At 40.9% G+C, this 14178-nt stretch overlaps 1 protein-coding gene across 1 annotated transcript in view; it reads right to left on the reverse strand.

Moving 5' to 3' along the window:
• Window positions 1–4293, reverse strand: part of LOC103365675 (claudin-18) — a 5349-nt gene extending 1056 nt beyond the window's left edge. The window contains exons 1-4 of the mRNA XM_008293168.1: window positions 4074–4293; window positions 1382–1546; window positions 1157–1295; window positions 205–318 (exon numbers count right to left, since the gene is read on the reverse strand). Of these exons, the coding sequence (XP_008291390.1) occupies window positions 205–318; window positions 1157–1295; window positions 1382–1546; window positions 4074–4293 (638 nt within the window). The remainder of the gene's footprint in view (window positions 1–204; window positions 319–1156; window positions 1296–1381; window positions 1547–4073) is intronic.
• Window positions 4294–14178: the final 9885 nt, after the last annotated feature.

Raw genomic sequence — 14178 nt, forward strand, 5'->3', positions numbered from 1 at the left:
GTTCTGGGACTCAGAGTGTTAAAGTAATACAAAAACAAGAAGTAAAATACATCCAGCGTTTACGTTGTTTAGCTTTACAGCAGTGTTTTGCATGCGTTGCTCTGGTCTGTTCATTTTATTAGCTTTCTTATCCCTGTTACTTAGGAGAAGGGAGGCTGCTGTCCCTGCCAATCCTGCTAAAGGTCACAAAAGGCAGCAGATTACCGTTGCTTCCTCTCCGGAACCATTCCGCGGCAGGCCAGGCACATCATGATGCCTCCAATAAGCAAGATAGCTCCACCGATCCAACCGACGAAGAGAGCCGCGCCGAACGTATACCTGGAAGGGCAAAAGCAAAACACCACAAAAGTTGTTTAAGTGGGTAAAACATACAAATGCCACGTACCACCGGTGGGTTTAAAAGACAATTAAAAATGCAAGTAGTCAAACATCTATCGTATGTATAGTCACCATTCTTCCAGCACTGTTAACAACGGTGAACGCACTAAAAAAATGTTGTAAATGTTGGTTCCAGTTCATGCTACATATGTAATCAAAGAAATGTAACTTTTGTTTTTTTCTTTTTTTTATGATTTGTGGCATTGTAACTCGGGATGCACGACATATCGGCAACCACATCGGTATCGGCCCATATTAGTGTTTTTTCAATATATCGGTACGATGAACAAATTTAGCCGATGACTGTCTAACATCAGCGCCTTCGTCTCTACGTTTGATATTGCTGCTATTTCACAGATGTTTTTTTCTGAAATGGACTTGAATGTTAAATATATTAAAATATGTTAAAATATGTTTTACTTTTGTTACATAATAAAGAAGACTATGTGGTCTAATCTGGGCTTCTTTTGAATACTTTCCACATTCTCACAGTGCTTACTTATACTCATTATTCGGTGTGAAAAAATATTGAATATCGACATCGATAATGTCGGTTATCGGCGACATCAGAAATCTTAATATCGGATATCGGTATCGGCCAGAAATTTTAATATCGTGCATCACTAATTGTGACGGTCTTCTGCTGCACAAAAGACATGTTTGAGTTCTCTCTCCTTCTAGCCATGGTTGTGAAGTTTCCAAGAGGTGCAGGACTTTAAATTGAATTTAAATGTAAGAAATGCAGCCACAGTGAGGCAAAATGTGACTTGCTGTTTACCTCGGAGTCAGAGCTCCGGTCAGTCCACCAACGTTGCCTGATCCATACATGCCGAAACCACCGTCTGCGTACGTTGTGAACCGAAAACTTTGCACGATCAAGTTAGCGAAGGCCGACACTCCGGCGATGCCACAGACTCCTGTAAGAAATATGAACTAGAATCAGTACAAAGTGGTTCAGCAGCAGCAGCAGCTTCACAGCTCAAGACGGAGAGCATCGCCACACCTGCAAGGACGAACATGATCCCGGCTGTCAGAGTCATCGTGGCTTTAATGTTGTCCTCCATGTTCCCCATTTTCAAGCACTTCAGTGAAAATATGGCGATCAAGCAGCCGATGGCTCCGAGGACAATGCCGACGATCATCAAGGCCCGGACGGCCTGAAGCAGAGCTGAAAGTCACAAGTTGTGCGATTTAGTTGAATCATCTGCTCGTCAAATTAACTGGCGACTACATTAGTAACCCTGCTGATGCACTCACATGTTACTGGTATTCTGCAGCATTTCTACACATGCACATTACACGTAACAAAAGACAAACTGGATTATGGCCTCAGCATCTCACACATGTATGTCAAAACTATTTTTTTTATTTGTTATTGCGATGCACTTCTGTATATTTTAGCAGGAAATACTGTTCTGTGTGTTTCGATTTGATCAGCCAGCTGTATACCAGCTAGTTCAAATCAACTCCTCAACATGACTTGTGATAAAACCATCATATATAACAACACAGCCCACTGGAAAAGATGATTCTTTGTCTAAACGACTTTGAATTCTGAAATTTCGAGTGCGTTTAGCTGATGACGCTTCTTCCATCACTGCCATTAGCCTCCTATTGCCACTAAAAGAAAGAAAGCCTCCATGTTTTCTTTCATCAGTAACAGGTCAATTGTTATTAAAAAATCCCACTGAAGATATTGTCTGACTTAAGGAGACAAGAGATATCCTCATTAAAAAAAGTGAACTTGCTTTTCTTACACGTGGCCTCCGATATGAAAGCAAAACTAATTACAGAGTTTTTCATCTTAACTGAGTTCACGTTTCACACAAAGCAGTTCAAGGTGCTTTAAAGGATGATTAAACCAAAAAAGCGAAGCCAACAGGTACATACGTACTCATTCCATATACATCGTTTCAAACGCAAGATGAACTCTGCGAAATCACAAATGAAATACTTCTGAAACTGTGGGGTCAAAATCTCCAGCGTTAATAAATAATATTAGTTCTACTGATGCACGTGTGTCAAGAGGAGACTTTGAAAGAGGCTTAGAGGGCTCAACGCTCACGGCATTCACTTTCAATTAAAGTTAAAAAAAGAAAAAAGAAAAAAAAGTACGAAAAAAAGCACATTGCAGCAGCGATTTAAAAACTTATAACTCAAAGCACCATGTGGTGAAACATATTGAACTAAATCTCGCAGTGTCCTGAGATATTGTACCTGTATTATTCTAGATTTAAGCCTTTAAGACCTTATATACAATATGCTCTACACTACATTCAGCTGTTAAGTACAGAGTGTGGAAATGTACTTTACATTGTGTGACACTCTGGTAAAGCTTGTGCTTGCTCAGCTAAGCTTTGGATGTCTCATCAAATTTCCATTTGATTCCGGAGAGACACCATCTTTTCTGCAGTCGACTGCATTTTTTTGCGCGAGGAGAAGGGGGGGAAGGTGGGGGGGCTGGAAATGGAGAAAATCTGCCCTAAAACCTCCCAAATATTCTGAAGTACCTTCCAGGGTCCTTTGGAAAATGTTCTCCTTAATCCGACATGTGGAGAAATGTTTGATAAATGTCTTTTTCCTCTCTGAGTGTAATTCTCTTACCTGGCAGCCCCAGTATGGTGAAATAAGGCCTGCACGCCGTGGTGCCGTATGAAGTCCCTACACACGACTTCCACAAACCAGAATAGGTGTAAACATTTGTTACTACTGTAAAAGATCGGTCCTGTAAGCTCCACGTGTCCAAGGCGGTCGCAGCTGATATTAAAAATTGGCCCAGCGCGGACAACATGAATCCTATTAACTGAATCATTGAGGCAGCCATTTCAGACGTCCCGCTCAAACTCAGTCGTGAAATGGCAGCGCTGGTGCTGCTGCTTATTGTTATGTAGCTACGCGTCAACATGGAACGGGCCTTATCAGATGTTTGCCTAAAACCTTCTTCCTGGTTTCGGGATGAGAGTTTCCCTCCTTTGTGAGAGAAGGTGTGATCTCACTGAACATTATTAGGAAACACAAGCCTCACAAGATTGGAGGTATCGTTCTTCTGAGTTCGTTAACCTTCTGAACGAAGCTGTTTTCAAAAAATGACAACATTTATCAGCCAGAAATTGTGAAAACAGGACAAATCATGAGACTTTCAACCGTCCTACAGTCCCTGAACTACTCATCTGGGGTGTGTCGATAAAATCAACCAAATCTGATCACTTAAAAATGAGTCAAAAAAGAACTATTTGCTCAACCTCAACAAATGTCCTCGTCCTGCAGATAAAAGTAATTTAACACACAGGTAGTGAACTATCTATAGTATGTAGAGTCACCATCATTTCACCTGTGGAGCCTTTGGAAACATATTCTACATGTTGATTCCATTTTTTCAATTTTTGTTAAGTAAATAATCAAAGAACTTTTTTTTTCTGATTTGTTGCATTGTAACTGTCTCATACTGCACAAAAAACATTTTCGAGTTCTCTCAGCTTCCAGCCATGGTTGTGTTGTTTCTATAGAGGTGCAGAACTTTATATTGCAGTAAAAAACAAGTCTATAGTGAGTAAAAAAGTGGCAGAAACCCCCAGAGTGTGGGGTTCAGAGGGTTCATTTTTAAGCCCATCTAACTGCTTATCAGGAATTGTGCCCAACAAACCCAACAAACCACTTTCCTCTCATTGTGCTACCACTACTAAATAAAAACGCACCTGGCAGGCCCAGAATGGTGAAATAGGGTCGGCACTCTGTGAAGCCGGAGCTCTGCCGAACGCAGGACCTCCACAGGCCCGAGTACGAGTACACGGCCGTCACAACGTTGTCAAAGAGGTCTTCTGTGGCCCACTGGTCCATCCCCGTCGCAGCAACGATTCCCGCTACTCCTATCAGACTGAGGACGAAGCCCAACACCTGACACAGGGTGGCTGCCATGCTGATGTGTTCTCTGTGCTGCTGCTGCTGGAAACAACTGCCTGTCCTCAGCACCGCGGCTTTGTGTTTGAATATGATATCGGCAGGTGTGAAGTCAAAAAGGACTTCAACAGTGACCCCGTTTGTTTGCACACAGTCCAGCTATGTACAGAAGAAGTTGGGTGGAGCGTATCGGTATCACAGAAATGTGATTAATGCTGGTTGCTAAAGAATGGGTATGATGTGGTCTCTGGCTGATTGTTGTTTAGAGGCAGCACAGGTGACCTACATCCCAATACTGCACCTGAACACCCCGTACATGGACGCAAGCTGTGTGACGCTATTGGCTACTTGATGTAATAGACAGAGTAGAAAAAGCGGGAAACAAAACCAGATCGCCAAAAAAAAAACTCAACAAAGAAGAAAAAACAAACAAAACTTTTTCTGTCGATGAGAAAAATTAAGAATGTTCGACAATAATACAACTACATTTAGCAGGCGCTTCTATCCAAAGCAACGTACATTTGAGACCAGCAGCAACAGAGCTGCCATGCAAGGTGCTGCCTGCCATTGGGAGCAACTTTCAGGTTCAGTGTCTTGCCCAAGGACACTTCAACTGTGGAGGGGCCGGCGATCGAACCACCAACAACACGCTCTACTACCTGAGCCACAGTCGCCGTTTAATTGGGGAAGTTGTGAAGGTTATTTCATGTCTGGTGGTATCAGTGATGTTCCATGTCTGGAGTCTTCAGGTGCAAAAACAGCTGAGCAGTCATGTGACTCAAATGTTTAACTTTTTAAATGTCGCATTTAACTCCGTCTTAGGTGATACATCACTGCTGTTTGGACATTGTGTTAAATAAAAATGTCCACATATTATTCTCAGCAAATTAATAAAAGTCTCACATGTCCCCAGAATGTGTCCTTATGTTTTTCAGCTTCAAACACCACAGAGACGGTTCATGTCCTGTATTTAGTCCCGCTCTAAACAGGCTGTTTCAGTGTCTGTGGGCTGAATTGCTGCTGAGCTGCTGCCGTCCTCAACCCCTTCAGGAAGAAGACTCTCTCTGCATAAGCAACATGCCACATCACACACCAGCTGACACAGAAGGAAATGAAAATCTCACTAAATTCACGTAACTGCGACTGTTTTTAACTCATGTCTGTGGTGTTTTTGTCAGATCACGTCACAGTTATAAAACCAGTATTTTACTGGTGCAAAGTGGCAGATTGGAAATGGCTCTGAAGCGACTGCTGTTTAAGATGCAGACTTAATGGGTTGTGTTCCTGTCATTATTGTATATTTGTTGCGTTGTCTGACAATTGGGATCATTGGGAATTAGGCTACATTAAAAAACAGTAAGAAGAAAAAGGCAGACAGACGTAAACACCGGCTGAGTTTAGGTTCCACTGAAGCACAATCCACCCAGTCCTTGTTCATTGGTTTAAATTGCTGCTAAGGTTCTCACCATCTCTGAACGTCTCTCAGCTTTACAGTTTCCACAGAGGTCCGACCTGTGAGCATTCAGTCAAAGCTAATGGTACCGACATTTGCTGCACAGCCGGCTAACGCTAAGAATTTTGCTATTGCTGTGGGGACATTGTAAACAAAAATAAAGTAATCCACTGGATCATCAGTTCCTCAGATGCTGGAAGTGCACGAAGCCTCTTGTGTTCACTCTTACAGCCAACAGCTGGTTGTGCTAATCACATTGTAGGGCTGTAATCTAGTATTTAAACTTTAGAGGTAAATGTAAATCTTATTCTTCTATTAGGAAAAAAATGGCTCAATGACAGCCATTGCTTTAAATCTGATATATAAATAACAGTGACTTGACAAAATGAAATATTCATATAACAAAGCAGCATCTTGATCATTCGGTAGCAGGTAGAATAACAACGTGATGTAAAAATGCTTCTTGCACTTGTCACTGATCCTTTCTGGCACTCAAAGCGTTCCAAGGTGTTGATTCATTTTGTACAGTAACTCAGGATAAAAACAGAGAGTAAAGAGTAACAGCCTTCCTGAAATAAAGCATTAAAATGTGCTAGCACCCGCAGCAGTTTGGCTTTTATCAGCTCAAATGATTACCATTAACACGCTACTTCCAGGATTTATTCTTCACTAACTGTATCTTCGACTTATAAAAATGGCTTCATTTTAAAAGCATAACACTTGCAGATTAAATATTGTTCTGTGCCTCTGCCAGGCGGCTGAACGATACCAGATGACAGCGTTGTTGGGGAGGGCACTCGGTATCGTTGTGGCACCAGCAGCCAGTCAGGCGAAAGTAAATACTGATATGATTGTAGTGAACTGAAACCAATTTGCCTCTGGCTGATACGTCGAGGAGAACATGAGAGACACCAGGACTGAATCGAAACTGGGCTGAGGCCTCGTTCAGAGTAAAACAGTCGGTGCTGCTGAGTATTTATATTTAGAATAAACACACAGATATTTGCTAAACTCAACGAGAAATGTCAAGCGTATCAAAGTGTTTAAAGTCGTGTTGAAGTTTCAGATATTTTCCCACCATGAACATATAAATTATTCACTTTTTAACCCTCTCATTGGACATTAAAAATGCTAACTGTCATTGTTTAGTCATTTCAAAATCAAACAAGACATATATTCGTGTTAGTTCATTTCTATTCATTTTTAAACCTGTAAACACAATTTCAGATTTTACTGTCAGTGCAAGAACATAATAAATACTGAGACGACTATGAGGAAAATGTACACGAGCTAAAGAAGTGAGAGGAAAAAGGTTTATAAAACACATATTTAAAGCAACACGGGGCCTCTCAGGTCACTCTGTACACAGGAATCATGATAAAAGTATTATGAAAGCAGCTCTAATGACCCGCCCAGCTCTTTCTCACACAGGTGACCTGATTTGATCGCTGTCTGTAGAAATCACATAAATAACTGTATCCTGCTACGTGCTGCACTAATGATTTTCGCTGTCTGCTGTGCGAAGCCATTTGTCCCCCAGCAGGCTGAACCTTAAGCAAACAGCTTCTCCAACATCTGAAGGAGCCACTGTGTGCTTATCATGAGCTGCTCATAGAAACGCTCGTGAAAAGAAAAGCTACTTCACTTTGGTGTCGAGATGTTTGTTCTGCTGTGAACGACACCGTAAGAAACTGTAAATATATATTTATATATGAAATTTATATACACACATAATAAGCACAACCAGCTGTGAACATCAACATATCATCACCTGAGAAAATCAAAAATGGTCTGCACTTAGATATATTTAATCCAAAGCGCTTTACAATGTGTTGCTCATTCACCCATTCACACACATTTATACACCAATGGTGACAGAGCTGCCACGCAAGGTGCTGCCTGCCATTGGGAGCAACTTCCGGCTCAGTGTCTTGCCCAAGGACACTTCGACTGTGGAAGGGCAGGAGATTGAACCGCCAACGTTGTGACTGGAGGACAACCCGTTCTACCACCTGAGCCACAGCCGCATACCAACCATAGACGTATTTCCACTGTGAGTTTTTGTCAAACTGATTGATCAACAATGTTAGCAGAACATAACCTAAATATCTAACGCCGGCCAGTGCGTGAACTGATGACTGTGACTTAGTGCTGCTTTGTTTCGGGGTCGTGGGGCTTGTTGCCACCATGTGGAAGGCAATGTGTGGGCTCCAAACAAAGCTGCTGTGACATTTCACTAAAAACCATAAATATCAGCCTGGAGGAAAAGCCACCAAAGTTAGAGGGATTCATCCTCTGGAGGTTATAAATATCTAAATACAGAAGTGTACGAAATGTCATGGCATGCCCTCCTGTAGCGGCTACTGTTAACACAGCAAAATATGTATTTACTTGAGCACCTATAAAACTCTGTTGCTAATTTCACGGCAGTGAAATTCCATTTAATCACCTTTGGTAAGTGGAATCTGCCAATTCTCTCCTTTTTTATAGTTTCTGGTTCTATTTTTTTTTATGGAAAAAAAAAGGTAATTTTGCTATTTCTTAAAGGCAACATACATTCCCAACCTGCCAGTGGGTTTTGGATTTCAGAGGGTTAATGGACTGAGAAGACACGATACGTCAGATTTTTTTGAAGCTGTGTTTCTGTATACTGATGGAACAATAACGCTGACAGGTCAGCCCACTCCCTCCTATGAAGGAGGTTAAATTCTTGTTAGCACAGTTTCCCGAAACCAGGAAAGAAGTTTTAGGTAAACATCTGATAAGGTCTGTTCCATGTTGACGCATACGAACCAATTGATCCTCTGATAACTATTAGTGGTTGTTGTTGCTGTTAGAATGGCTAAACTACTCACTAGAGCAGCTCTAAAACAGGACAGTGACTCGTCACTAAGGCTGCAACGCATAACTACTTTCTATCTATTATTGAAGCATACAGTATAATTGACTATTATACACTAATCCTAAATGGCTCTGATTGAGCTTTTAAATTTAGGGTGGGGTTGTTCTACCCAACAACAAGGACAGTAAAGACACTGGTGGTGTGAATTGCAGCTACAACATTATAGTCTCTAACACCCCGCTTTATAATATTATGTGTTTAATCCGGTGGTTGGTAGTACATGTATGAAACAGGGTCACCAGCCCATGGAGGCAGCAGTCTGTAGACCACACCACTACGTCCAAGTGTCCTGTCTGTGGAGTTCGGCAACAGACTGATGGCAGCAATAAGGTAGACTCCTACAGTTACTGTGATGTTGTTGGTGAGCTTTCCAACATTTTTTCTGTTTCCAATCACACTGCCTGATTGTGATTGTAGTGAACTCAGTCTGTGTGTCCTCAGACTGTGAGAATGTGGTCCAGTAAGTGGTAAAGTCTTCATGTCCACAGCATTCAGCATCAGTACAAAAAATACAAATGGACACTGCCACCTTCTATCTATCTATCTATCTATCTATCTATCTATCTATCTATCTATCTATCTATCTATCTATCTATCTATCTATCTATCTATGTTTTTTCTCTTATTCAAGGTCAGGTCTCAGCTCACTAACATCTTCCAGTAACTCTTGGGAGATCTGGATGCGTTCCTAAACCAGGAGATATGAAATCCCTCCAAAGAAGGCACCCAGGAGGCACCAACTCTAATCATCTGTCAATGCAAAGGAGAAGCAGCTCTCCTCCATTAGCAACTAATCCACAGTTAAATTGGTTGGCAACTAATTTGGTCATTGATTTTTGTTGATTATTTTTTGCACCCCTACTCCTCACCGATGTAGTCCTGTCAACAGTATGTCATATAGCAAAGCAGGCAGCATAATCTGCTGCTGTCCTTTTCTCTGAGTTTAACAAAAAAGAGAAAAAAAAAGTTTGGGCGACAGACCTTGAAAGAAAATTTCCCCACCAACTTCTATTTTGAACTCCAGTCAAGAGCTCCATTACCACTCAGGCTACAATAAGAAAACACTAGAAAGAGATGTGGTGAAATGATGAAAGGCTGTCTCAGAAAATGGTAGAAAAATGGCCCATTTACTTTCTTCCACCTTTTGGGAGTCTAAATGGATTTTTATTCAGTAATCAGTGCACTGCCGTCTGACGGACACTAGAGGGCAGAGCGAGTGCAGAGAACACAGGCGGCGGTCGCAGCAGGGAGCAAACTTGCTGGGAGTGTGATAAGGAGGCCTTTCACGTTACAAGGCCTGCAGTGAATGTGCTGCTTCTCTGAGGGCATCAGGAACTTCGACAAAATATGAGCAGGTCAGGAGGAGGACAATCAGGACTTCAGTGCGTTTTCCCTCTTGTGAATATGGCTGCATATGAGCAAAATCAGGATGAATTAACAGTGTTATAACGTTTGATTTGGGAGGGGGGGAAAAAAAAAACAGGTTTAATGTGAGCCAGAAGGCAGGCACAGTGGTTTAGCTGTCACACCCTCACCCACAACAATGAACGCTACCTGGGCAGCTGGGGAGACGAACGCAGCCCCCACAAATCTGCTGCATTTGAAGAATGAGAGAAAACTTCAAAAATCCCTGAGCAATTAACCAATCACAGTCCAGCAGGACAGTGTGACAGAGTGCACACATCATTGGTCGACAGGCTCGCATCCGTTATGCTTTCAGTGGGGCGAGATCTAAATTAGAGAGCCAATTAACTCTGCTAATAGCCCTCTCCTATTTAATCTGGAAGACAATGGGGATTGAAGAAGAAGCTTTTACAATATCCTCTTTCTGCCACGATTCTGAGGGTCTGCGTTTGCCTCCTTGTTTTCACTTCAATTAGCCCAGTGCTTTCTATGATTAAGTACCTATAATTATTTTTCAATTAAGGCTTTGATCTGGTGTGTACTGTATACAGCTCCTTAGCGTGCCTGGAAGAATGAGGATGAAACAGTAAATTTGTTCCCTTCTGTGTCGTGTTGATGAGGGTGCAAGTGAGATTAAGCTTGCGGAGCTGCTGGGAGAGCCGATGCAGCCACAGAACTTGATCAAGAATCTTCCTGACGTTAAACTTTTTTTTCTTTGGGTTCTCCTGCGATCATAGAGCTGTTTACCGTGTCAACACTGGTTATGGTAGACGTACAACATTTACATTTGTTTGCTTACGTGCTGTACTCACCGTGGAAAAGAGACCAAATCTAACACACTAAGTATACATAAGTGTGGCTGCTCGATATTGGAATAGAGACATTTATATTTATATATTTTATACAATAAATATTGTGATATTTATGATATATTTATGAACTGAATAACTCTATTTGGAAAGAATCAATCATTCTTGAACGATTGGGGTCATTTTGTTGGTGCATCTGGGTTGGAAATAAAAAATTCTTTTTACTGTGAAGACTTGTTTTTTTCTGTTTGAAACCTTTACCATACAGCGTAACACTGACAAAGGCATCTGAAATATCTTTTTGACATTTAGATCTGACTTTGCACTCATCATACAAAGCTCTGTGGTGCTGATTTAAATGGCCAAACCTGTTTACGGTCAGAATCATCCATTCTATAGCTGACATATTTCCATACAGACTATTAGGGCTGCACAATTATTGCAAAAAATTATGATTATTTTTTTGATCAATATTTAGCTTGTGATTTGCTGATTTATCAAAATGATTCATTTACAGACAAAACATTGTTATTGCACTGAACATCTGACAGACACCACTGATATTAGTCGGCACTACAGTTCACCAGTATTCCCTGAACACATGGCTGCAGTAGAAGCTCGGTAGTCTGCTGTTCACAGAGGAGCCTCTAGTCTCCACTCAGCTACTGCAGTGCAGCAGCTCAGACAGATGTGTGACCAAACCTTCTGATCTCTTACATTTGGAATGACCACAAGCAAATACTTTTTCTAAGAAACCGATTCTTGGGTTTCATGGTTGCACTAAAAAAGTTGTGGTAGCAACTTTGCTCACATCTGGGAAAGAGGAGACAAGAAAATGTGTTACAATATGATGTGACATACCAACTGTATTTAACATGTGCTACATACAAACTATCAAAGTATACTGTAAGTGTAGTATCATGATTATTGATAGTGGTTAGTAGAATATGCAATAATGCCATATTAAACTCAGTCAATGCAGTACAACTTTATATATTCCAGTGGGGCCAGTTGTATACGCCAAGGTGACATACATGTTGGTACAGGAAATACAAACATACAACTACAAGCAATCACAAGAATAGAATAGAATAGAATAGAATAGAATAGAATAGAATAGAATAGAATAGAATAGAATAGAATCTTTATTGTCATTGTAACAAGTACAACGAAATTAAAAAGTGCCAAACCAAACATTCATGTCAAAATAAAACTAAAGACTATAAAAACTGAAAAAAAGAGTAACTAAAAAAAAACAACTAGATAAATAAGTAGTTTCAGACATGCAAACACACACCCATACATCCATCTCTTAATTGCATGACTCCCTAATGCACTTAGCAGCATGTATTATGTTTTAAATTTATCGAGTGTGGGTACTGCTGTGGGGTAGAAGCTGTGTCTGAATCTACTTGTCCTTGTTCTGAGTGATCTGTACCTTCTGCCAGAAGACAACAGTTGAAACAGGTAGTGACCAGGGTGTGAGGTGTCCTTTATAATGTTCTGGGCTTTTTTTTGAGACAGCAGTGGCGTGCAGTTCTTCCAGAATGAGGAGATCTTCTGGGCCGTGTTGATGACCCTCTGGAGCCCTTTCCTCTGAGCCACCGTGCAGCTGGTGTAGCACACACACATGCATGAGCACAATCAAAGTGCATTTGTGGACTTAGTAAAAGGCTTTTCTGTCAAAACAGTAATTTTTTGTTTCCTGAGGTAGTTTTGGAGCTCTATCACCATCAGTTTTTGATGAATCACAAAATTAATATTGACTTCTGAGCAGGGCTGCATGATGTATCATTGGGTAGATTCTTGGTTTCACAGCTGTCTGAGCTGCTGCAGTAACTGAGGGGAGACTAGAGGCTTCTCTGTGCACAGCCCCTTAGCTAGCACCTACTGTGACTTGCATGTGAGGTGTTATGGGATCACCGTAAACCACAATGTCTATCGATTAGCACATTTTTTTTAGCAAGTACGCCATTTTGGGGACAATGAAATATACTTTTAGGAGATGCTCTGAATTCAGGTGAAGATTATTTTAAGTCCTATTTTGATGCAGATTTGTACATTATCAGGAATGTAGCACAACCTGAAGGTGAAAGCAGTGCTCTGTTTATCTAAATGTGAATCATGTGAAGTGCACCAAAAATATTGTCTTGAAAATCATGAAATAATTGTGATAAATATTTGTGATCTCAATGTTGATTAAGATCATTCTTTTGTCTATAATTGTTTCAGCAACAGAGAGGACGATGCTGATTAAAAACAGGGACTCCGTCAGCAGTGTCTTGTGATTGTTGCCACTACATGAGGCAACACAACGAATTTGTTTGACCATTTAATTCAGCACCACAAAGCTCTGCATGATGAGTGCAAAGTCAGATCTGACTGTCATCCAAAGCAAAAAACTATTCTGTACGCTTTTGCCAGTGTTGCACAATATGAAAAAGGTTCCAGACGGTTTGCACTCAGTCAGAAATGTCTTCACTGTAGAAAGTAATTGTTCTGTTTGTAAAAGTATTTAGTATGTTCTGTCCAGATGAACGCCTCTACAAAATCACCCCAGAATGACTAATGCTTTCCAAAGAAAGTCATTCAAATCATCTGTTGAACACTTCAGCATTTTCTTATATTGTAATATATAGTGCAGACAAAACAACCTCATGGTTTTCCAGCATTGTGGCATAAAGTCTCATAAATACCGCCAAGTAAAGTGAAGTTTGACATTTTCTGGGAGGTAAAGATCAGTGAAGATGTCAGTAAAAACAAACAAAACATGCAAAAGTGCCTGATCCCCTCATGCGCGACAAGGTACTTAATAACACTTATTATAATTCCTCTGTTTACCTGTAGCTACCTGACCTGGGAGGCAGATCAAACGCGGCTGGGTAAAATGACAGTCCGGGTTAATTATCTGTAAAGCTGCAGGGATTAGAAGCATTCACAGGAAAATGCAACCCCCGGGGTGGTGGAGAGGTAAAACACGTATCTGGAGGGAGGACTCAGTGGTAAAAGCTGTGTTAAAAGTATGATTTTACAGATGCTAAAGTAACTAGAATAACCAGAATGGCTCATAAATGTCCTTGTATGATTTGCTTACAAAGCTGCCCTGCAAAGCCAAAAAGCAGCACTCTACACTTATAAATATCTAACTTTGACACACAGAGATGGGTATTTGAGGTTAAATGAACCACCAAAGAGGGAGTTTAAGACAAAAATCTTTCTTCTAGATATTCGTTTTGCCAAAATTCATACTGGTGATGCAGCATATTAGTAACTGAATAAATGAGGCGGCGGCTAAATCCAACCACAGCAAAAACTAACGGAAGCTAAACAAGTCT

This window comes from Stegastes partitus, unplaced genomic scaffold, assembly GCF_000690725.1.
Source record: "Stegastes partitus isolate 25-593 unplaced genomic scaffold, Stegastes_partitus-1.0.2 Scaffold862, whole genome shotgun sequence".
In the NCBI taxonomy this organism is placed as follows: Eukaryota; Metazoa; Chordata; class Actinopteri; family Pomacentridae; genus Stegastes; species Stegastes partitus.